This window comes from Podarcis liolepis (genome assembly GCF_965112155.1).
Source record: "Podarcis liolepis genome assembly, chromosome: 9".
Taxonomy (NCBI): Eukaryota; Metazoa; Chordata; class Lepidosauria; order Squamata; family Lacertidae; genus Podarcis; species Podarcis liolepis.
Window position 1 is genome coordinate 25,116,331 of NC_139564.1, and position 23,854 is coordinate 25,140,184.

The 23,854-nt window shown below is 46.5% G+C and overlaps 1 protein-coding gene across 4 annotated transcripts in view; it reads right to left on the reverse strand.

Moving 5' to 3' along the window:
* PITX2 (paired like homeodomain 2) overlaps positions 1-12,846 on the reverse strand; it is a 34,679-nt gene extending 21,833 nt beyond the window's left edge. The window contains exons 1-3 of one of the 4 annotated variants that reach the window (XM_083459337.1): positions 12,367-12,846; positions 6,970-7,025; positions 5,929-6,066 (exon numbers count right to left, since the gene is read on the reverse strand). In XM_083459337.1, coding sequence (XP_083315463.1) covers positions 5,929-6,066; positions 6,970-7,015 — 184 coding nt within the window. In that variant the 5' untranslated portion in view covers positions 7,016-7,025; positions 12,367-12,846. The remainder of the gene's footprint in view (positions 1-5,928; positions 6,067-6,969; positions 7,026-12,366) is intronic. The other 3 variants (XM_083459334.1, XM_083459335.1, XM_083459336.1) reach the window with 3 other exon arrangements.
* Positions 12,847-23,854: the final 11,008 nt, after the last annotated feature.

The window sequence follows — 23,854 nt, forward strand, 5'->3', positions numbered from 1 at the left end:
GACAGGGCTGTTCCTATGGGATCGAAAAACTACACAGGGGCCCCAGATCCTCTACACCTTTAATCGGAAAATAGACCCACTGTAGCCAGCCGAACTTGATTTCCCCTACCACGAATGTTCACACAGAAGTGCATCTTACACGCCTGAAAGAGGCTATTATTTATCTGACATACTGATCTATTATTATGCAAGAACCGACTTTCAGGATCGCAGCCGAGGTGTTGGGGTTAAACTAAATGAAACCCGGATCTACTTCAGTTTAATTGGATTTCGCATATGTATCTAATTCAACACCCCCACTTCAGTAAACAAATAATTGAATTAAATTAGCCTATCACGCATGAATTAACCAGGAACCGGCTGGCATACTGTACCCACTTACCTGGAAGTAAATCCTATTGAACTCAGGGGAACTTACTTCTGAGTAGATATGTATAGGTTTTAAACAATGACTACCTCCTTTTTAAAACAAGCAAACAAAAAACCCTACCATGTTGCCCTCATTTCGGAAAGTCAATAGATGAACTTGGTATGTTACTGTTACCTGGGAAATGCTACAAACTTTTAACCGGAAGTTTATGCAAGCATTTTCGTTGTTGTTTTTTTTAAAGCACCTACCCCCCAAATGCTTCTTGCTTTCCATCAACCATCCCGGACTTGTGGGTTAAAATATAAATAAATCCTCGCATTTTCAACGCCCTAATCTGCAGTGCCTAGGGTTGTGTTGGCTTTAACAAAACTACCTCGCAGAGGAAGTTTCAAGAAGCGAACTGAAAAGAGACATCCAGGCGACTGACAATTCACTCCTCTTTACTGAGGGACTCAAAACCCGATCCAGATAATCTCCACTCATTCCTTCTTTCCAAAATCAGCCGGGAAGCAGGGTTGAAATGAACGGAGACCACCCCACCTGACAAAAACACCAGTCATATCCAAGTCCCGTTGCACTAGACAACGTGGCAACTAGGCAACTTGGGAAGACAGGCAAACTAATGCCAGTGTACTGGAAGAAGCAACTATCACAAGTGTCGAAGCAATGATTCTTCAACATCAACTTCGTTGCTCGGATGCCTGATTATCGTTTGCCAAAGCAACTACTCTATTCCGAACCTAAAAATGGAAAGCATGAAGCTGGCGGCCAACAAAAGAGGTTTAAAGTCTCTCTCAAGGCAAACCTAAAAAAATGTAGCATAAATGCCGACAACTGGGAAATGCTGGCCTTGTGAGCGCTCCGATTGGAGAACAGGCTTTTTACCAAAGGTGTCATGGACTTTGAAGATGCTGGAACTCAGAACGAAAGGGAGAAACGTGCCAAGAGAAAGGCACGTTTGGTAAACCCTCACCGTTATCAACTCCCCCCCCAAAAAACCAAACCCCTATTTCCCCACTGTAGAAGGACGTGTGGATCCAGAATTGGCTTCCACAGTCACTTACGGACTCACTTCCATGTTCATGGAAGACAATCTTACTCGGCCATGAGTGATGCCAAAGAAGAAAAAGAAGTTGTTAGGCCAGGCCATCCTGCTCTGGTGGAGCCCCCGTTCATTTCAATGGGGCTTGCGCAGGAGACCTTCCTGGCAGATCCCGCGCTTTTGTAGTTGAAGCCCAACGCGTCTAGAGTTAGAAAAATCTATGAATACATTTGAGGATATCTTCGACGTGCCACAAGACTAGGCGTAGTTTTCCCTTTAACAGAGTGACACAGCTACCCTTCTGAAAGTCGTTTACTTGGGAGTAAGGATTTAATAAGCTGGCCAAGCCTTTCCAGTCCTCAATCAGTGGGACTTTTCTCTGGGAAAGAGCGTTTGGGGATGGTGTCCGCTCTTAAGCATGGCTGGTGTGTGTGTGTGGGGGGGGGGGTGGCAGGTGAAAAGGACACACTTTAATCTCACTTATTTAGCAATCAAAGCTAAACATTTGCGTCAAACTTTCTCACTTCAGGTTTGTGGGAGCTCCTTTCTCTCTTCGCAACCCAGAACGAGAGGTGCTATGTTCATTAAGGAACCGGGCACCCCGAGTGCATCTCAGCCAAGGACTTTGTTTTCAGTGTCAGAACTGAGGTCCCCATCCATAGACACACAAATCCATTCCAGGTTTTCTTCCCAAACTTCCTTACCCCCACCAGCCTAATTTGAAAACAATAACCACCAGCAGCAGAATCTGTTGTTATCCTTAATTCAGAAATCCTTGGCGATCTACTGCAAGTCGCCCAGAGACCGTCGATCCGGATCTACCTTTTGCCTAGCCATGCCTTAAAGGATCTGGCTGCTCGGTTTAGTTCTGTCATCTCCACACATTGGCCGGTCCCTTCCGCTATGAAGGTGGTCACCACTGAGAATCCATTGTACCAAAGGCCAATAGATAGCATTACTATTATACCGTGAAGGCCAATGGATTCCTTAGGTAGGACAGAACAGCCCAAAACTTACTTCAGCCGAAATATTCGGTCTGAAGCTGGTTTCGTGCCACTCTTTCCACTGCAACGAATCAACCTACAGTGCAGTCTTGTGAATGTCTACTCGAAAATGCCATTGAGTTGGGACTTATTACCAGGTAAGCGTGTATCGGATGGCAGCCGTTGAATCGAATTCGTAGGCTAAACTTGCGTGTCGGTGTGCTTTAACAACACCGCCCCACCAATGGTCTTCATTTGTTTACATAGCAATTTCCCTTCTGATTTCAGAGGGTGAAAAACAGACTCACGGATCATTGTGCAGGGCAGGAAATGTAACATGTAGATACAAAACCCCAGGCTCTTAATGAACGGTTAGAAAAATAGCCACTTGTTTCTCAGCGAGAAGAGTGAAAAGGTCACCAAGCATTTGGAAATGGTTCCAAATCTAAGCTCTCGCTCAGAAGTCGGATTGCTTGATGTCAGTGCAACTGGCGTTTGATGGAGCATCCCGGAATTACTTAAGGTGGACTACATGCTCCTCCTTCAGATTGGCTGAATAGCGGGTGTTTCCACGTGGAATTAGAAGGTCCTCATCTCACTTCGTAAATGCGGCCAATTAGCAGAGTCTATATTAATTAGTCAGCAATCAAAGATTCTGTTCTGAAGGTGGCACGAATACAGGCGCTGAGGAGCACATCTGGGCATCTGAATATATTAAACAGAACAGAGTCCTCCTTTTCAGTGGGGCTCCGATCGATCTACGACACCATATATGACACAACCCTCTTAGTCTGATGTCTCAGAAGAATGTCTCAGAAGAACGTCCCACAGAATTCAATAGGGTTCGCTCCCAAGCAAGTGTGTAGCTCAAATCACATCACGCCTCAACACCACGATCCTACGCATGTCTCCTCATAAGTAAGCCAAATTGGGCTCAATGGGGGTTACTCTCAGGTAAGTGCAAGTGCACTGGAAAAGACCCTGATGTTGGGAAACTGGAGGGCACAAGGAGAAGGGGACGACAGAGGACGAGATGGTTGGATAGTGTTCTCGAGGCTACCAGCATGAGTTTGAGCAGACTGCGGGAGGCAGTGGAAGACAGAAGTGCCTGGCGTGCTCTGGTCCATGGGGTCACGAAGAGTCGGACACGACTAAACGACTAAACAACAACAAAGTGCAAGTGCAGCCTAAAAAGTGACCTCCAACGTTAAGACTCTCATTTCCCTTGATAGACGGACGCTATAATACAGTGGTACCTCGGGTTACATACGCTTCAGGTTGCAGACTCCACTAACTCAGAAATAGTGCTTCAGGTTAATAACTTTGCTTCAGGATGAGAACAGAAATCTTGTTCCGGCGGCGCGGCAGCAGCAGGAGGCCCCATTAGCTAAAGTGGTGCTTCAGGTTAAGAACAGTTTCAGGTTAAGAACGGACCTCCGGAACGAATTAAGTACTTAACCTGAGGTACCACTGTAATCACCTGTTACTTGAATTGAAGAAGTGACTTTTCACTCATTGTTGGGTCTTTCACCACCAGATAAAACCGACCTGCTTCCAAGTAAAAGTGCACTAGGAAGGCTTTTGTCTTATCTTTCAATCACGATCAAAACCGGGATTTTAACACCTTGATTTCAATAGTAGGATGTAAAGCATCGAATCCTTACTGTAAAGTAGCTCTCTACCACCCCACCCCTCACTGCAGAAAATGCGATGGTTTTGTAATGCTGGTATAAGAACTGGGTGTGGTATGTATGGTATAGTAAGCGTGGTAGTAGCAGCGTATCTTGATCTATTACACAGAGCTTAAATCAGTGCGGCCACTCTATGCCACTTACCTCGGAATAAGCCCCAATGAAGTCAATAGGATTTACTTCTGAGTAGACATATAAAGGATTGTGTTTTGTATTTTATTTTAAATTGTGGAAAAATGCGTGTTTCTGACGGGATATACCTACCGGTCATCAAGAGGAAAGATTAAAACTAACCTCCCCCCCCCCCAGCTTTTAAAATTATACAAGGCTTTCAGTTTTCTATGTAAAAAGAACTGGTATCCAATCGGAGTCTAGGAAATCGGTGGATGTCGACTGAAAACAATTGACCATTGGGTGGGTGTGCGTTAGAGAGAGAGTCTATGTTACTTCATGCCACTGTTTATCACAGAAGTTACATTCTTAACACAGTCTCTTCTCCTTTAATGTTAATTTAGATTACTATATCTTATGCCAGCAAAATTAGGTTGGCATCATATAAGGCAGAAATCATGGCACCGCAATGTCTTTGTTTTCTAGCCTGGGAGATACTGTGTAACTCGTTCGCTCTAAGCTGCTCCAAGTAAAATCAAGCAGAGCTCACTTTGTGTCAGAGAGTTGTGGTGAGCTAAGGTCTATTATTTTGTAAGCATTTTGTATGGGGCCTCTCCAGTGGTGGCACCTCATTTGTAAGCCTGGAGCCTTTGATGGCTTTTTAAAGATCAAAAACATTTTATTTAACCCATCCACGCCAGGTCTTTGGTTCTTAACTGAGAGGCTACTAGTTATGCTTGCGGTCTTTTTTGGGTGGGTGGGTGCTCATTCTTTTAAGTGGGGTGGTATTTGTTCCACACACACACACACACACACACACACACACACACACACACATATATATATATATATATATATATATATATATATATATATATATATTCCAAGTAAACATTCAGAAGGATTGAGCTGCCTCGATTCCTGTTTCGGAAAGGAACATGCCAGCTTTTCTAATGATGTCAGGCAGCAAGCGAAGGGTACCTGACTGCGCCTTCGCGGATGCCTCCGGCCCTTCCCAGCTCTCTGACGTTGCCATGTTGCTCTTTTGCAAACACCACACGTCTAAGGCGAAGACGCCCCTGCCTTGAATTTAGTGAACGTTTGTATGGGAGTTTGGTTGAGGCGGCTGCTGTTTGGGGTGGGGGGAATCGCCCCCTGCTTCGGGAGAGGATTGCTGCTTACCGAGAACACCTCGGGACCACAGAGACAAGCGCAGTACAATTGTTACACCCTTCACGCGGAAAATCCCGAACCAAATTAACTTTGGCAAACAAGCCTTTTCGTCCAGAATTTACCCGCTCCCCCCCACACCCCGCACACAGACCGCGCTGCCCGCAGTTCCCATGGACCTGAGCAGCAGAGGGCGCTGTTGCACTTCCTTTAGGTCGAGGCGCAGCGCCGGCGATTAAAACAGAAAGAGGGGAGATTGGGCCAGGGAGGCGCACAAACATCACCAGGGCGGCCGCGTAGAATCCAGCAGCTGCTAAAGAAAGCTTTAAAAGGCAGACGCAATAGAAGTGCCCCGCCCCACCCGCGCACCGCTTTCCTGGCCCACACACAATACGCTATACATTGTGGTTGCAACTTGAATCTCGTTCGACTGGGCGCAGTGATACAAGATCGCACCTATCAACCTTTCCTAGGAGACACCGATGGGAATATGGGGGGGGGGGGGATAGGGGAGGCTAGATTCAAGTGCGAGGCTGACCAGAAAGGGGTGGGCAGACTCACCATTGGCGCTGGGGTGTTGCCTTCCGAACAGTTTGCTGCTAGAAGCTTCCTTCCTGCTCTCTGGAGAATCATTGAATTCTCCTTTTTTAATATCAGAGTCTTTGGAGAAAAGACATTCAACAGCAGAAGGTTGTACCCCTGAGAGAGAGGGAGAGGGAGAAAGAGAAAGAAAAAGAGGGTCGTGGATCGGGAGAAGGAAAGGCCAGGCAAGCAGGCAGAGAGAGCGACGGAAGGGGGACAAAGAAAGAGAGACAGCGAGTTAGGGAAAGTGCGTTTGGAAAGCAAGCACGCTTAGGACACGTTTGTGGAAAGGGCAGTCCCGTCTCATACCCCCCAGCCCAACCCAACCCTGGGACTCCCCGCTCCTCCGCTTTCTCTGCCTTGGACCCGGAGCAGCCACCCCAGCAGCCTGCCTTAGCCAGGCCAGTGGGCACCCTGGACTTTACACAGAGCTCTGCGTCAGAGATCAAAACACTGGATCTAGCAGGACGCCTCGAATCGAGGTGCCAGTATAGGAAATTCAAGGGCGCTGGAACCACAGTCCAGCTAAGCCGGAGTTCGAAGACTGAAAGCCAGGCTAGTCCCGATCCCTTCATGGAATCTTCACCCCTCCATTCCTACTCTCAACACAGAAGCATCAAATCTGCGTGGAAATACTGTGATAAAAATAAATAAATAAATTACGCAAGGCTAGCATATAATAAGAGTGATCAACCTTTGGCTCTTCGGAAATCGGTTATCTTCCCTGGCCTTTGGCTGATGGGAGCTGGGCTCCAGCAAACAGCCAGAAGGCCATAGGACACCCCCTCAACTGGATTAGGGATCGGGCTGCAAATGGGATGGGGATGGAAGTGGCCACTGGGGGGTGGTCCTCTTTGCCAGGACATCCTTGGGTAGATATTGTGCATACACCCGCGCGCATCACCCAGGTGCTTTAACAGACTTAAAAAAACACAACCCACCCACAAATCAAAACAAATGCACACCGCACGTCGACATCATTCTTGCGAAGTGTAAATCGATGGGAAATATCTCTCTTACCTAACTGAACGCAAGCCGATACAAGTTTACGACAGTTGGACTCCATAACCCGTTATCTGCAAAACATTAGATGCATATGGGCGTTAAGAAGACACACAGAATGAAGCCACCAACCTGACAGCTCGGCTAGGCGAACGGAGGATGCCGAGCGCCTCTTAAAAAGAAGTCTTAAGCGAAGGAAAGTAATACAAAACAAAACACGTACCACTTGCCTAGTTTACCATCGGGGTGTTTTTTTCCGGACTGGAGAAGAAAGGAGGTGAAAAGTGGGGGGCGGCAGATGTTTGGTTGGAGGGAGGTGCCTGCAATCCTAAACACATTCGGTGGGACTTAACTTCGTGGGCGGAGAGGGGAATATGGTTATGCTTGTGTTGTTGGTTTCTTTCCTCTTTGGACATTTAAAGGCAAGAGGAAGGGGAGGGCGGACATCTCTACGCGATTTTTTTTAGTCCCGACTCGCAGTCCAGGAAAATCGAGGTTTGTTTGTTTGTTTGTTTAAAATCGATTGAACCACATCTCCTGGAACTCAAAGACAGTCGGCTTGACTGGGTAGTGCGGTCCGGGCTTTTTGGTTTTGGAGAAAATTAATGTGGTACCTGGCCATTCAACTTCCCCCTTCCTTGTGTCTCAGTTTTGGTGTTGTAAAGACCCACTATGGAAGATACAAGGCAGAAAATAGTAGTAGTAATAGTAATAATACACAATTATCCTCATCCTCACCAATGCAAAACTAATGTAAATTAATGTGCATCATTTGACGCGTGGAATCTGAGTAATGCCCATCGCCTCTAGGGATATTTCTCACTTGACATAACCGTCTCAATTCAGAAACACTTGAAAGAATTATTATTGTGGGGAGGGGTGTTGGGATTGGACTTCCCTTAGGTGTGTAAAAAAAAAACCTGTGGCTGTAGTCAGGCGCTACCCACTCTGTGCCTTGCTGGGAAGACAGAGAGAGGAAATAGCTTTGCTCAGCTTGTCTAATGAAAATGTCTTTGAATGGAATTTACCCTTCTTCCTCTATAAAAAGCTTCGTTCAGTTTCACTAACCTACCAGGGGGACTTTCACTAGCCAAATTTGAAGCGACGCGCTGCTGTCAATGGGACTGGCCTATCCTGGTGATGTAGAATCCTGACCCTTTAATTCTTTGTTGTAAAAGCAGGCCCAAGTGAAACTCAATAGGATGCACTTCCGGTGCTCCGATCCCAGACACTTCCTGCACATCGAGAAAACAGGAGGATCGGGCGCATAAGGTTGAGCACTTACCTGGGAGCAAGTCGTACTAAACTTCCCGCGACTTAATTCCCAGTAAATGCAGGGTTAGGATCGGGCTGGCAGCTAATTAATGAGGCTCAGCCCGATCCTATGCCGAGCTAGGCGTCCCTAAACCCATTCAAATAAAGCAGCCAGCTGCTTCCCTGAATTGAAAATTAAAGCCTGCGCGGTCTTTCCTCTTTTGTCAGACTTTTAAAAAGTTGCCACCGTTTAAGTAAAGGAGGAGAAGGGATTTGGAGATTCGTAGCTCTCACTATAGAACTAATCTAGAAAAACAGCCGGGATGCAAAGTGGCCGGGTTTATTTTCAGGGACATGGGGGGGTGAGTGCATATTTACCTCCCGCCCCCCCCCCCCAGTGAGAGAAAAAAAATACACAAAATCAAAAAGAAAGAAGACATTCTCGTGAATGACTGTGCCGGGCAGTTCAGGGACTTTCCTTCTGCGGAAATTTTGGTGCCCCCGAATTTAAGGAGATTCCCTTAAAATGAGGGCTGAGTTCATCCCGATCAGAGACGGAGCATGTGCAATCCGTCGTGAGTTTTGGCGGAGAAATTGACCAGGATAAGCTCGCTGACTCCTTCAACCAGGTAGGTATACAGAACCTCCCGGTCCTATTCTTGAACCTCCCGGTCCTATTCTTTCGAAAACCGTTCTAAACACCTTCAGGGGAATTGGCTGATGACCCGCGGAGCGAGAGGAAAAGAGGGTCTCCCAGCGCAGACCACCGCCTAGCCAGGGCTCCCACCGAGCTTGGTTTACACGGAGGGCACCCTCAGGAGGCCTCCTTCGGAAGAGCTCTGGGGTGCCACATTTGGAAGCTGCGGGTTTTAGTAATTCTGAGTGTCCCCCCCCCCTTTCTTTAAAGGTGGGGAAAATCTCAGGATTAGTGCCTGATTGAGATGTCTGTTCGGGAGATATTACAAAAATCATTATCAGCGCTCTCTACTAACTCGATATGAAGTAACACAGATGGGATTTTATTAGTCCAGGCTTCAGATGTTTACTTATGATAATTTGGGTGAAAAATTTGCATGTCATCATCGTTTGGGTAATTTCCCCCTTTGAACCCCCCCTCCCCCATTTCAATGGCGCTCCTCTATTAGCCGGTGCTTATCCTCCTTTAGAAATCTGGATCGGATAAATAAATATGACTAAGAAGCGGGTTAAGATTTTAGAGGGGAGAACCGCCATCGACAGCATTTTTTTTTTTTGAAGATTCCGAATACGATCCATAATCGAATATCCTAATAGCATCACCCATATCCTGAGCGCGTTTGTTTGCAAACGCTTCCCGTTGCAATGCAACTTATTTTTCCCCCCATTGAAGGGTGCAATCCGTAGGTTCTTACTTAAGGGAGAAGTCTCACTCAGTTCCCTGGGACTTACTTCTGACCAAGCGCTCAGGATCAGGCTGCTCGTGGATTTAGGATCGCAGCCTTATTTCGAAGCCGATGGGCCTTCCTTTCAACTAACGGCCAGATCCTAAGCTTAATACCCAAGTGGGTCCCACTGAAATAAATGAGACATCATTCCAGGTAAATATGCAGAGGATCGGGGCGCCCGAAAGGTCAGTGAATGTTTATTTCTTGAGACAACTCTCAGAATTCTAATAGGGCCGAGCCATTTATATTCCCAGCTCCAGGGAGCCGAAAGAGGATGGCTCGCTGAGTGTATGAAACGCCCTTTCCAATAAAGAGGCCTAGTATGTGAGCTGTGGTGAAATTGTTAAGGAAGGCAATTAAGAAAACCCCCTAATTCCTCTCTGATGATCCTTAAACCGGTTCTGTCAAGACAAGCCTCGCATGACAAATTTGGTCGCCCTGTTTCAACGCCTACCTTGATGGCTAATTTATCTAACCACCTGAGACGCGCAATTTATTTTTCTCTGTTTTTAAGTCGCCTCCCCCCCCCTCCAACCTTCTTCCAAAATCTGGACAAGATTATATCCTGCAAAGACAGACATATAACCACCTGGAATGTCAACAGTTATAATTATCCACACTTTAAAAAAATCCTTCTGCCATTCATATGTATATTAATATTTATTTTATTACAGGGTTTCCAGGGCTCTTAAGAAATAAACAGTTTTGCAGCACAAACCTAAACACATTTATTGGGGTGGGGGGGGGAGTCACCACCGATTGTCAGGATTGCAGTGTGTGTTGTGGAGGTGGGGAGCACAATTTTTGCGCTGTAAATAAATTGTCACGCTAAATCGATTCTGAAAGACTCAGGTCCTAATTATATCCATAACTACATAACTATTTGTTTCTCCATATATCTACATCACAAAAACGGGGGGAGGTGAGTAATTCAGGCCGATTACATGGGATCTGTAGGAACTTTTCACGAGTAACTCCACAAGCTTTCCGCCATATTACTAATATCAGCTTCCTATGCTAAACTGATTTACGTGGAAGGAATCCTATTGATTAAATCAATGCGGCTTATTACAAAATCATTTGGGGGAGGGTAATAAGGTGATCAGAACTAAAACTAGATTCTTGTTCATTTGCAAATCCGATCTTTAACCCACTTTTGCTTGTCCCTTATTTAATTTTGTTGTATTATTATGATTTAAAATACTATTTTAGGCGTGTAGCAAAATTCGCACCATTTGAGACGCTGTTAACTATTTTACAAGTAAGCAACGCGAATCACAATTAAATAATAATAAAGATACCCTCCCCCACACTTTTAAAAATGGTTTGGCAAAAATATTTTTATCATGAACATGCAGCGAGGCATACAATTGAATGATAATTACCGAGAGAAAAATAAAATAAAATATTATTGATGGCATATTAGTAACCAGGATTTGGAGGGGCTTCTTTTCTGTCTTTCTAGGAAGTGAGGAAATTGAATTGGTGGCTGACTGCACGACAGCAGCAGAACCCTAACCGATTTTGTACACACATAAGTCAGTTTAAACTATTTTTTTTTTTAAAAATGCTAATTCGGGCCTTATTTTGTAACTGAAACAAGGCCCGGACCAAAAGGAGAACAAAAATATACAAGCGGCATATGCATAAGGCATCGCCTGTATTTATTTCCGTTACTTTAAGGATCTGCAAACCTTAAATGCGAGACAGACCGACAGAGAGAGAGAAACTGCAACATATATGACGTTTCCCTCCAGAGGAATACCGTTTACTTAGGCGCGCGCTGAGAAGAAACTTTTGCAAAACTAGACAAATTTCCTAGGAAAGCAGCACTTTCTTCTTGCCAGTGCAACCCCTTTGTTAATTATTAAACTTCTTTTTCTGATGCCTTTTAAAAAGAAAGGGGGGGGGAGAATAGGGAGGGTATGTGGGTGTAAAGAAAAATGATTCATTTTGCATTTGAAGAAGCAGTGAATTAACCTTTAGGCGTAGGGAGTGAAACTGGCCACGAACCTCTGGAGGTAGCTCGGTGTGTGTTTGTGTTAAATCCTAATATATTCTAACTAGTAACCTGCAGCTGGTATACTTAACTGGTAGCGCGTTAGTAGCTTTCTGGTGCAAATAGTCGTGGGAGTAGCTGCAGCACCCCTCATCATAGTGGTACTGATGGAGATGACTATTATGTTTACTGTTGTTACGCCAATTAGAAGACAAGGGTAATTTATTGTCTCTCCTTGGCGATCAGCGTTGGCTGACACTTCCAAGCCTAGCGAGAGCCCAGCCCTTCCAAACCGACGGCTCGCGAAAGGAAAGGTAGCCAATTGGGTCTACAAACGGCCCCAGATCAGAAAGGCCTGCAGCAGGTCCTTCGCCTCGACTCCTCTTTTCTTTCAACATCCCCCTCGAGGGAGGAGGCCGGTCCCCCAAGACGTCTGGTTTAAGCTGGAGTCCTTGGTTTAAACTGCGAGCGCGCGAAAAGGGGTGGGGTGGGGGGCACTGCTTTTGGCAAGCCCACAGCCAAACCTCCCCAAAGCCCCCCAGCCCACACACCGCATTTATAACTGCAAACACACACCCCAAGGTCTGCGGCCAGCCCAGACGGCCCCCTCCGCTCGCCCCCCAAACGCCACAAATCACCCTTCGGGGCGAGTCTGGCGAAGTGGAACCAATTGGCCGATTCACATTATCTCACACCGCCGGGCCAAAGGCAGCGACGGGCCTCCCTGGCTCTGCTTACCGGCTCCCTTTGCAAGCGCGCGTCGCTCTCTCTGTTTTCCCCCCTTCGCCCTCCCTGATCGCCGCCTTCTTCGTCGTCTTCTTCTGGGCCGAAGCTTTTAGCAAATCCCAGGCTCGAGATGAGAGTTGGTGGACGACTCGAGTCGCCCACAGACGCCTCCTCCGCCTCCTCCAGCAAGCGCAGCAGCAGCACCACTGCGGCCAGCCCGGGACGGCGAGGAAGCCGGAGCAAGGCAAGGATCCCCAAGGAGAAAGGAAGGCTGGCCGGCAGGCGAGCGGCGTTCCGTCGAGGGGGCCACGGCGGGAGGGAGCTGTTGGCCGCGGCTCGACGGCAGGCAGGCTGGCAAGCAGACTGGCAGGCAGTCAGGCTCCTGGCGGCTTCGCTGCGGGACCGCTGTGCTTTCCTGGGGCGGACACGCTGCCTGTGTCTCTCTGCCTTTCTTCGCCTCTCCTCGGGCTCCTCTCGCCTCGCTCTGCCTGGCCAGGGAGCCGCGTGACGTCAGCAGAGATTCCACCAAACTCAACTCCGCTGCATAGCAGAGAGACGACGGGGCGGGGGGGGAGCGAAGTGCAGGGGGCGCAGTTGGGAGAAGACCTGAGAGAGAGAGAGAGAGAGAGAGAGAGAGAGAGAGAGAGAGAGAGAGAGAAGGAGGAGGATGGATAGATGGACAGACGGATCGACCTGAAGCTAGGCTGGGCGGAGAGCAGAGAGTCAAACCATCAGTAGACCGAGGCGGCGATGCTCTGCGCGCTGCCTTGAGAGAGTAAGCCTTGTGGAAAGGCAAGGAAAGGCCCCGATCCTAGTCTACATTCCCCGAAATCCAGGTAGACACTGAAATAGCGCTAGGTGGAATCGAGGTGGTGGATGGCCTAAGAAACAAAAGGAGATGAGATCTCTGGGTCGAGGGAGAAACCGATGGTCCCAGGAATATGGACGTGACAAAGCCAACCCCCCACCCCCGACAGCCCACCACAAAGGGAAAGCAGAAAGGCGAAGGAGCTGCGTTAGGAGCGCGGGGGGTGCATGAAAGTGAGAGAGGTGCTTTCCAGGAAGGTTTCAGGGGAGCGATGTAAAGATCTTGAAAGGTTTATGTCCCCCCACCGCCCAAACACGTTGCCCTGTTACGCGCAAGTGGCCAGGATTTCTTTGACAAGGAGGCGAAAGGAGACCGAGCCGTAGCAAGGCGAAAGGGAAAGAGTGTGTGTGTGGATCCCCAGAGGGAAAATTGGTAGCGAAAGGAACAAAAGAGGCCAAGGAGAAGGTAAAGATCAAGACCCGAAAGGGAAAGGAAGCGGCGCAAGGAAAGTGGGAAGGAAATGTGGGGCTGCGAGCCAGCGCGAAGAGAGGCCGGGTCACTCTGCCGAGGACGCTCGCAAGAGTTCAAAGTCATTTCTAGCTAAAAAGAGGGAGCGGGAAGGGGAAAAAACAAAACATGTCCACGTTACAGTTTGCAGCTGGGAAAGTTGAGAGAGGGGAAAGGGAAGAGTCTCTGGCCACTTTTAAAGGAATGGATTGCGACGTACAAGCCCCAGATGCGCATTTAAGTGTAGAATTTCCTTTGCTGTATGGGCACCCATCAAGTTCACGTGGGGTCACTGATAACTCATTTTTTAAAATGACGAGGTTACGTTTGGGGGTGGGGTGGGGAGGAAAGAGAGAGAGAGAGAGAGGAGTGGAAGGCGGAAGATGCGATGCTTCAAAGCTCAGCAGCGTTTGGAGTCGTGTCTGCAGGAGTGGGTCTGTGGCCTACTCACGACTCGGGAGTAAGCCTTTTTGAGCTCTGTAGGATTTATGTCCGAGGGAAGGTCGATGACTCCACCTTCCTCCCTACTAAGAGTGCATATGTTCATCCCCCCAAAAAAAGTTTGTCATGTCGATTTATTACCTTGCTCATTAATATTTTGCATGTGTTAAACAGAAACACCAGGAAAGCTCGATGGAAGATGATGGCGGATATCTTTGACAAAAGTTAAACTGCACATATTAGATACAAAGACTACCAAAACTGGGTTGCCGTTTTTAAAAATGCTACTTGTATTTATTACTCACAATAAAATACGTTCAACTGTAAAAAACAAAACAAAAAACCACCAGCCTTTCCATTGTAAAAAGGAGTTTTAGTTTCCTATCATTAACAGCGTAATACGATTTTATTTCTTTTTTCTGCATTTCAGAAATTAGTAAAACTAAAATCTATACTAAACAAACAAATGTTACCTACGCACAAAGAAAACAAGCTGTTTTAGGATAGACGTTATTGCCATTACGTTACTTGGGAGGTGGTGGGAAATTTAACCAAATTGTTGATGCAAATAAGTGGACGCCATTTTGGTCGCTTCTGCCGTTAAAGCGTCCCAGAGACACGTGATTTACTTTTGAGTACTGGCACCTTAGTATAGATCATGCTCTAATATAATTTTCTCTCTCTAATTTTGTTGAGGATGAACACATTCCTATAACTTGTCTACAATCCTCGGCACACTTCCTTGAGAATATATCGCATTGAAATCAGAGGTTTCAAAGCACACCCGGGCACGACTGGGTTGTAACCTCGCTAATAATCGCGTTGGTAGAATCACGGTTCTTCCATCGCCACTTATTTACAACATTGCCAAAAAGTGAAAACGTCAACGCAAAACGTCCTAGGGTGGGACTACGTCAAGCGAAGGCGGTCTACTTGGAGAAGGGGCGATCGTGGCTCTGCCCACATCTTATTTTGCGCCGGAAATCTCTGGGTGTGTGAGATTATGTGCGTAATGTTGGACGGGGCGGACAGGCACGCATTTCTAGCAGGAAGACAAAACACCATAGAAGTGTGCGAAAACGATCCAAGGCAATCGCTCTTTCTTTCCATCCTACTGACGAGCGAAACAGGTTACAGTACATTTAATCGAGTTTTCCTAGCTCATTAAAGAAAGCCAGGACAACCCCCGTCCCACGGCGGGGAAAAAAAATAATCCAGCAGGGTTAACCTTAAACTCTATTTGTGTATGTGTGTGGAGGGGGTCAGAAATCCTTTTGTTTGGCCGTCAGCAGCTTCCAGACACCCCTTCGTCTCCTGAAATAAATTCATGCTTCCGTGTACCTAATTAATGTATGGACAGTACCGGGTAAAATAACAAAGGTAAACAGATCCGCTGTGTTGTGGCTGCTTTTGCTTTGAACCCGTCTGAAGAATGCGAGGGAGGCTCGTCCCCCCCCCCCCCGCGCGCCTCCGTCCAGAGAGACACATGCAAAGAGCCTCGCCTGTTCCTCACCACTTGCCTGTTCCAGAGACTTTAAATTAGGATCTGCCACAGACCTCCCTCCCCCAACCCCAACCCCTCTCCCTCTCTGTCTGTCTGAGCTGTGCGGGCCAGCCAGCCAGCCAGCGTGCAGTTGCTGCTGCTACTCCGCACTCCTCTGCCCGACGACCCGCTCTTCCTCCCTTGCTGCCGCCTCCGCCCCCCCGCCCGCCGCCAATACTGGGGGGGCTTCAGCCCCAGATCACGACTCGAAGCCGGGCACTTCCATCGCCGGTGCAGCTGAAGTGAGCAGCTGGTGGGAAATGCAAATGGCTTGTAGAGAAACATAAGATACAGAGTGATTTTCATTCCCTCCTCGAGTGTGTGGAAGGATCTGGACATACGTTTCACGCTCCTAATCCTTCTTTTACATTTTTAGTCATACTCCTATTAAACAACTAATTAATGCCCAGAACCACGGGGGAATACATTAGACATGCTGCCGCGGAACAGGGGTTCTAGGGTGTCTGGAAACGATGGAGCTGCTTTAATACACGGATTTCAATTTCTCTCTCTCCCTTCTCCCCGCCTCCCCCCACAGCACACTTTCTCCCTCTCTCAATAAATGAAATAGAATCCTAAGCTAGGTAAAGGCCCTTTCGCCTGTTTAGATTCCAGTTTTCCTCCCAGACAGCAACACCAGCAACTTTAAACAGATGGGCAGACGTAAACAAAATATTTGGCTTGACTAGTTTTCACTACTTGGGTTCCTAGAAGTTTACCTTTTATTTTAATCTTTGTCTGAAGCAATGTCTTTGCCGGATAACAATACATTTTCCCTCCCCAAATGCAAAGATTTTTTTAAAAATATTATTTTGTCGTCGTCCCCCCGCACTTCAGAGCATTCTGAAAACACCAGCCGAGTAATAGATGCATTCGATTAATGGAGAAGAGCATGATTCGGCTTCTCCAAGTCTGGCCTGCGATCCTGCCATCGGTCGTCAGTTAGGCAGGTTCCTCTAGGCATTGATTTCCATGAATGGAGAGATGAGAACAGGCAGGATTCTAGCCGAGGAACTGACTGAATGGCAGGGTTCCCCTCCCTTCAGAAGCTGAAGACTTCGTTGTGACCACCTTAGGAGCACCTCTTGATGAAGGCAATGTGTTCACCAGAATTTGCAACTCATTGTTTATCTGTCTCATTTAGCAAAAACAACAAAGCTAAACCAAATAGCTGGTTTCTTTAAATAGCATGTGTATTAAGAGAACCGACTGCAGTTTTGTTTAATAGTCTGGTTGCAACTCAGATAGTTAGACTAACTCAATCTTTGATCGGTTGTGGCAGTTATTGAAAAGAGCTCCTCATTTCTCCAGAGGTTTTACAGTTGTGAATCAAAACAGGCTAAATAAGAATTACACCCCTGGCTCTCGGAAATAAACGGGTGCAAAGTTTATTGTGATTTGTTGATCTGATTCAGGACATTATTTTCTTGGAGGACAGACACAACCTGTTGGAATTAATGCAAATTTCTCCTAGATCAATATGCACCCATATCCTGGGAGCCTAACACTTTGATCCTAACCGTGTTTCCTCGGAAGTAATTCCAATTAATTTCAGTTGGACTGACTTTCAGTGATGATTGGGATTGCAAACAAACAGCCATATCTTACGGACGTTTAGCCAGAAGTACATTTGTTTAAGTTCAATGGCACTTTCCCTAAATACATACTGTATTTATGGCATTGCAACCTAAGGCTGCAATCCTATACTTTCTTACCTAGAAGTAAATAACCTAATAGGACTTACTTCTGAGTGAGGGAGCCTAGGATTGCACAGTCCTAACAAGTATACCGAAAAGTAAGTCCTACTGTATTCATTGGGACTTATTCCCAGGTAAATGGGGTTAGGATTGCAGTCTAAATCTCTAACCTAGAAATTAATTCTATGTTAAGCCAATCACTTTCAGGAAAACGAGTGCACAAAACAGTTTTTAGTTTGGGAACGAACTGGGAAAAGTTGTTGTTCTATCTTAGAAGGCAGGAAAGTTTCCTGTTCCTCATAAGAACGCCCAAAGTCAATCGAAAGTTATGCGGGCCTGGGAATGCAATCCTAAACGCACTTAGAAAGAAGTAAGCTTGGTTATTTACCGAGAAAACATGCTAAGGACTGTACTGCAAATCTTGCAGAGCTAAGTGCACTTTAGAGGGAGTCAGATCCAATGGATTCTAGGGGAGTTACTTCTGAGTAAACATGAGTCTTAAGATCAGGCAGCACGTTTACAATTTTCGGCAAGCCTTGCTGGATGATGACGATGATGACGACGACGACGACGAAGATATGATTCCCATCCACCTAGTCTAATGAGAGAGCTGACATTGGGGATAATAATAGAAAGAGGTCCATTCATCTGGTAATTATTCCATTTTAGTTGAGATGTCTTACTCGTGAGTCTTTGTGGGAAGGGTGTGGGTCACCAATAACGAGAAAAATAACCCAGTGTCCAGACTCCAGTTTCTCCGTCGCTGGCCCTGAAAACAGGTGAACACCTAATTAATCCTCTTCAGAAGGCTTTGCTGAGCAGTGATAATCAGTCCTGAATTATTATTTTCAAATTTCTTCCCAATTATATTATTGTGAGTGTGTGAACAACTCCCCTCCGACCTTATTGATTCGCTGGCTTCTCGATTCGTCCCCCAACCCCTTTTATTTGGCCTGCCTCAGATTTTGTTTCCACTTCGCTCATCTTGATTCCAACGGTGCCAATACAAAAAATGGTGAAGGGGGAGGGGGAGAGCAGAGAGTTTCCCTCCCTCCAAACGGACCCATTGATTTGCATATAAATTAAAACCTGCCCCACTACCTCGTGTATTCCGGTGGTTTTATCATCACCGCGAAGCAACCGGCGCTTAACCACTTGAGCTAAAAGAATATATAAATGTCTGCATTGACTCAGCAATGAATTACTTCATTAAAACGTCCCGGGGATTGGATTTTTGTGGGGCTGGGGAGGGAGAGGGAAAATAAAGCTGATGGTAGAAGGAGCGAGAAGGGTGCGTTAGAAATACGGTTTGAATCCGGACTCATTAGGGGCGAAGCCAGCCGTGTGAACGCAATCCCCACTTATTTTCACTCTGCTTTAAACCACTTGGGGGGTGGATGGGGGAGGTGGGATGCCTCCCCAAAGCAAGCAGGAAGGAAAGACAATGGAGGCATGGAGGGCCTTTTCGACGGTATGGCATTTATTTTAGTCGTGGCGCCTAGCAGATCTCTGGTTTCTGCAGAAAGGGGAACGGGCGCTCTTTGGCCGCTGCCCTCGACATTTCGGCCGCTCTTCCCAGGCAAGGCAGCCCTTGGATGGAGAGCCACACAGGCAATAGAGAAAGGCTAACGGGGAGGGGGGGGGCACTTACCTCCTTCTTGAGCAGAGGCATAAAAGGCCAGCTCTTCCTAGAGGAGGCGAGACAGAGCAAAGGAATGCTACAAGTTCAGGAGAAGAAAGGGAGGGGAGGTGGAAAGAGAGGGAGAGAGACGGACGGGTGGAGAGGGGAGGCTGGCGGTGTGAAAATCTGTAGCCTGGGGGCCAAGCAACATCCCCCTTTCATTTCAAGCACTTATTGATTTGCTGTTGTCATCTTTGGCGACGCAGAAGGACACTTGAAAGAATTTCTGATCTGAGAAACGAGGTGACCTGACCGGGGCTCTCACCAAATTCTTAATTACCACATCAACTGCTTGGGAGAGGGGAGAGAGAAGAGGGCGGGGAGAGAAAGGGGGGGGAAGAGACCCTTGATAGCAACAGAGTTGCCTTATTCGCAACTTCTCCTAATTATTCAGAAACACCCCCCCTTTTTTTCTTTCTTTCCATTACCTTAGGTAAAAGAATTTAGGGAGGTTTTTCAACAGGCCTCCAGAAAAGTCCACTTGGATGAGGATGGAGAGAAAACAGAGGTGCGAGAAGGATTGATACGGATAGACCCCCCCCTCTAGAATCGGAGCTTGTTCCAAATGCAAGGTCTATGAAAGTAGAGAGAATGTATCTCTGGGCACATGTAGTGTGTTCAGGTCTGTGGCCACTGAATGACGGCAGCTGGCTCAGCCCATACCTTGGACTAAGACGTTGCTGACATCGGAAGGTCTGCAGTTCAGTTAGGTTTGTGTCCTGCGGTTTACTTTTCCGGCCCGTGGCTCTGCATCGGGCTCGTATGCAGAAGGTCCCAAACCCCAAATTCCATCCCGGGCATCAGGTAGGACTGCAACCCTAGGAGATACTGCAACCCTGGAGAGCCAAAGCAGTCAATACCCCTGCTAAATGGATTCGCGATCATCATCTGACTCAGTGTTTCTGTACCTACCTACTCAACACCCCCCCCCCGTTTGTTCCCTTAATCCCTTGTTCTTTTTCTCATGCACTTCGAAACTCTCCAGTTTCTACAAAGGGAAGACAGGGGAGCGCTTTTCAAGCCAGCGCACTCTTTCGAAGTTTTGGACAGATAAGAGAAAGTGTCTGTTTTCCCCCGCTTCTTCTCTTCCTCCCCACTCGCCACCAGCGCAATGCATTGTTTGGTGATTTTGCCCGGATTTTGCCCTCTTTGCCCAAGCTTCCCTTAGAAGCGAGGAAGGAAAGAGGCAACATGGATGGAGGACGGAAAGAACCGATGCTTTGTGAAAATGCATGACAAGATGCTGCCGAGTAAGGGAGTCCGATCGAACTTGAAAGGAACCAGAAAGGGTTTGAACTTCGTGGGAGATGTGGATGAACTCTACACCCTTAGCCAGCTGGGTACATCAGTCACTAAGGTCCGTGTTTCAGTGGTTGAGCATCTGCTTTCGATCTCCCAACATCTTCAGGTAGGTCTGGGAGTGTCTCCGGCTCGAATCTCTGCAGAGTCACTGCCAGTCAGTGTAGACAATACTGCGATCGATAGACCAATAGTCTGACCCTACGAGAAGGGAAATCTGTGTAGGAAACAAACAGACACAACTCAAGATCGAATCCACCACAATGACGTATGAGTTAAGTATCTTCAACTCGAATATATATTTGAGACTGGGAGGGCGAGGGGAAAGGTCCATCATGAAGTCCCATCCATTGTTTTACGTTGATGGCTATCCATGCATCTCCCCACTCCCTCTCTTCTTAATCCACACCCAGTTCAACAAAGCGCTTGGATTTAAATACTAGATGCCCGGATTTCACATTTGTACTTGAAAACAAGCCCCACCGCTATCAACGAAGTGCGCTCTGTCTCCGGCAAAGCCCCAAACTGAGCAATGAGAGACTGGAAAAGAACCCACTGGTGCTCTTCGCAGTACTTCAACAGTGGAACTATCTGGAGAGCAAGCAAAGCTGTTAACATTTCCCTTTGATTTCAGAGGGAAGTTGGTGCGTGTGAGTTGGTGTTTACCAAGGGCAAGGCAGCCCTGACGAGTTTTCCAGGAACGTCTCTCAGAAACTTGACTGCCTGAGTGAGTGGGGTGACTTGCCATTGTTTTCATGGTATGGCAATGATTGCATTTGTGACATGTTTGGTCAGGTTATTATCCCTTGGAGAGCAGTGCCTTCCTTTATATTAGCCCAGCTAGGTCCCTTGGCTGATGACGTGACTTGCATAACTTTGGGGCCAGACCAAACTAGGCGGGAGCCATGTTCTAGCATAGCAGGACCCAGGTGACTTTATTAACACATCTTGGCCAATGAAGAAGCTGCTGGCCTCCACCTTGCTTTGGTTCAGGTGGCCAGAAGAATATGGTAGGTACTAGCTCATCAGAAGTCAGGTGATATAAGAGGCATAACCAGGATTTTTGTTATGGGGGGGATTTTGTCAGGTGGGGCAGAACAGATGTGATTAGTCAGTTAGTTAAGTGTTTCTATTGTTTTACTTGATCTAGGAGAATAGCTGCCCCCCCCCCCTGGCTGGAATACATCATTGAACTCTGTCAATGCATCTTCCATGCCTGGTTGGAGGAGAGGTGCAACAAAAAGAAGTATCTCCTCATGGCATTCTCTCTTTTGGGCAGAGCATGCTAAAGAAATGCCAAATAATGGATTGGGAAGCATATACTCAACAGCAGATTTCTACCTCCTGAAGGTGGTTGGAAGTCACTTTGGGTTGTCCTGTGCAAGACAAAGTGACAAAACAAAGAAACAAACAAACAAAGGCATTAACATTTTGACCAGATTTTCTTCCCCTTATGATAGCCAAAGTTTTCGTTTTATTTGTTCATAAATGAGGTCTACCTTTCTTATTTTGAGATCAATCAAAAGATATCAAAAATAATGAAATTTACATCAGTGAATTTTAGTTTTATTCCACCTTGACATCTTTGTCAAGGAAATGGATGCCAGTTTCAGTGATTCCCGAGAACTCCTTTTATCTGTGTGGTACATGAGTTTCAACATTCCATGCTGGTGACTTGATCCACTGCTGAGTCCTGGCACTGGTATTAATAGTGTAAAAAGACCCTACTGGATCAAACCGAAGGTTGATTGAGTCCAGCACGAGGCAATGGCCTCCTGCTGTTCCTCAGCAACTGGTCCTCAGAGGCATGCTGCCTCTGAGACAGCACTGGAGGTTGCATATAACCACCATGAGTCGCAATCATTGATAACCTTATCCTACATGAATGTGACTAATCCCCTTTCAAAGTCAACCAAGTCAATGGTCACAAGCACATCTCGTGGTAACAAACACCACAGTTTCATGATGTGGGGTGTGCAGAAGTACTTATTTTTATCCATACTGAATCTCCCACTATTTCAGTTCATTGGATCATAGAATCATAGAACCATTGAACTGTAGAGTTGCAAGGAACTCTAACCCAAACTCCAGCAATAAAGGAATCTTTTGCCCAACACGGGGCTCAAACTTACAACTTGGATGGGTCTAGTTCTCAGATGATGATTAATGGTCAACAAGTAGCTTAAGTAGTGGCTCTTAGGATTTCTTAATAGTTATGCCTTAACCTGCCATAATTACACCTCTATCTTCTACAAGAGTAGTTAAAATGTGGTAAAAAAGTCAATTTTCTTCATTCTTCCAGCAGATAGTTAGGGATTGAATGGAGATCCTAATCTGTCAGCAGCTTTGAATGTGGAAGCAGGTAGGGATAACTGTTCCAGTTTAATTAATTGAACAATATGTTCCATATATGGTCTTGTGTACATGATGCAATTTGACAGTTTGTACATATGATTAAGTGTTACACTGAGTGAGACAACTGATCCATCTAACTCAGCATTGTCTACTCTGAATGGCCTCTCAGCCCAGGTTACCTGGGATTAATGAGAAAGTTCATGCATTGGACGTGATATTTTCTGCATGCAGACCATGTCCTCTGCCAATGAGCTCTGATTTTCCCCACTAGGAGAAGAACAGCATGAAAAGATAAGCTTTAGTGTGACCAATGATGTAACAATGGCTTGAACTTAATGAGAGAATATGGCTAGCTTTAATATCCATTGTGGGTTAAAGTTTAGGAAGCTCTTTGAAAAGCAATCATAGTGCCGTTATGCCATTTCAAATAAATTTACTTGTTTCACAGCAGAAATGATTTAACATTAATCGTGGTAATACCAGGGCTGCAATCCAAAAGACACTTCCAAGAGAGCAAGTGGCACGGAATACAATGGGACTGACTTCTGAGTAAACATGTATATATTTGCATAGGATTGAGTTGTTAGTAGAATTGTATTAGCAAGTAAAGAGAAAGAGACTGCTTAAATGAAATGAAAATTAACCCAGAGAAACAATAGCTCCATATATAATGATACAGGGTCACATCCTGCTCTGATGAATGAGATCATAAACACAGCCGAATCCTATGCAAGTTTGGTTAGAGGTAAGTCTCTCTGAATGTGTTTGCTTACTTACTGGTATTTCAAATATTTATATGGCAGCTTTCACGGTAAAACCTGTCAGAACATGCTTGGGAGGCACACACAGACCCTGGATTGAGACAAACCTCTCCGGGCATCTTCCTTGTGAAGCGCAGCCTGGGACGTTCATAAATCTTCGGTCCTGGTGTGCACCAGCGACACATATACCTACGGGACTGCCTCTCCTGGTATGTCCCACAGAGGAACTTACAGTCTTCAGACAAAAACATCTTGAAGGTCCCAGGCCACAGAGAAGTTAGGCTGACCTCAACTAGAGCCAGGGCTTTTTCGGCTGTGGCTCCAGTCTGGTGGAACGCTCTGTCACAAGAGACTAGGGCCCTGCGGGACTTGACATCTTTCCACAGGGCCTTCAAGACAGAGCTGTTC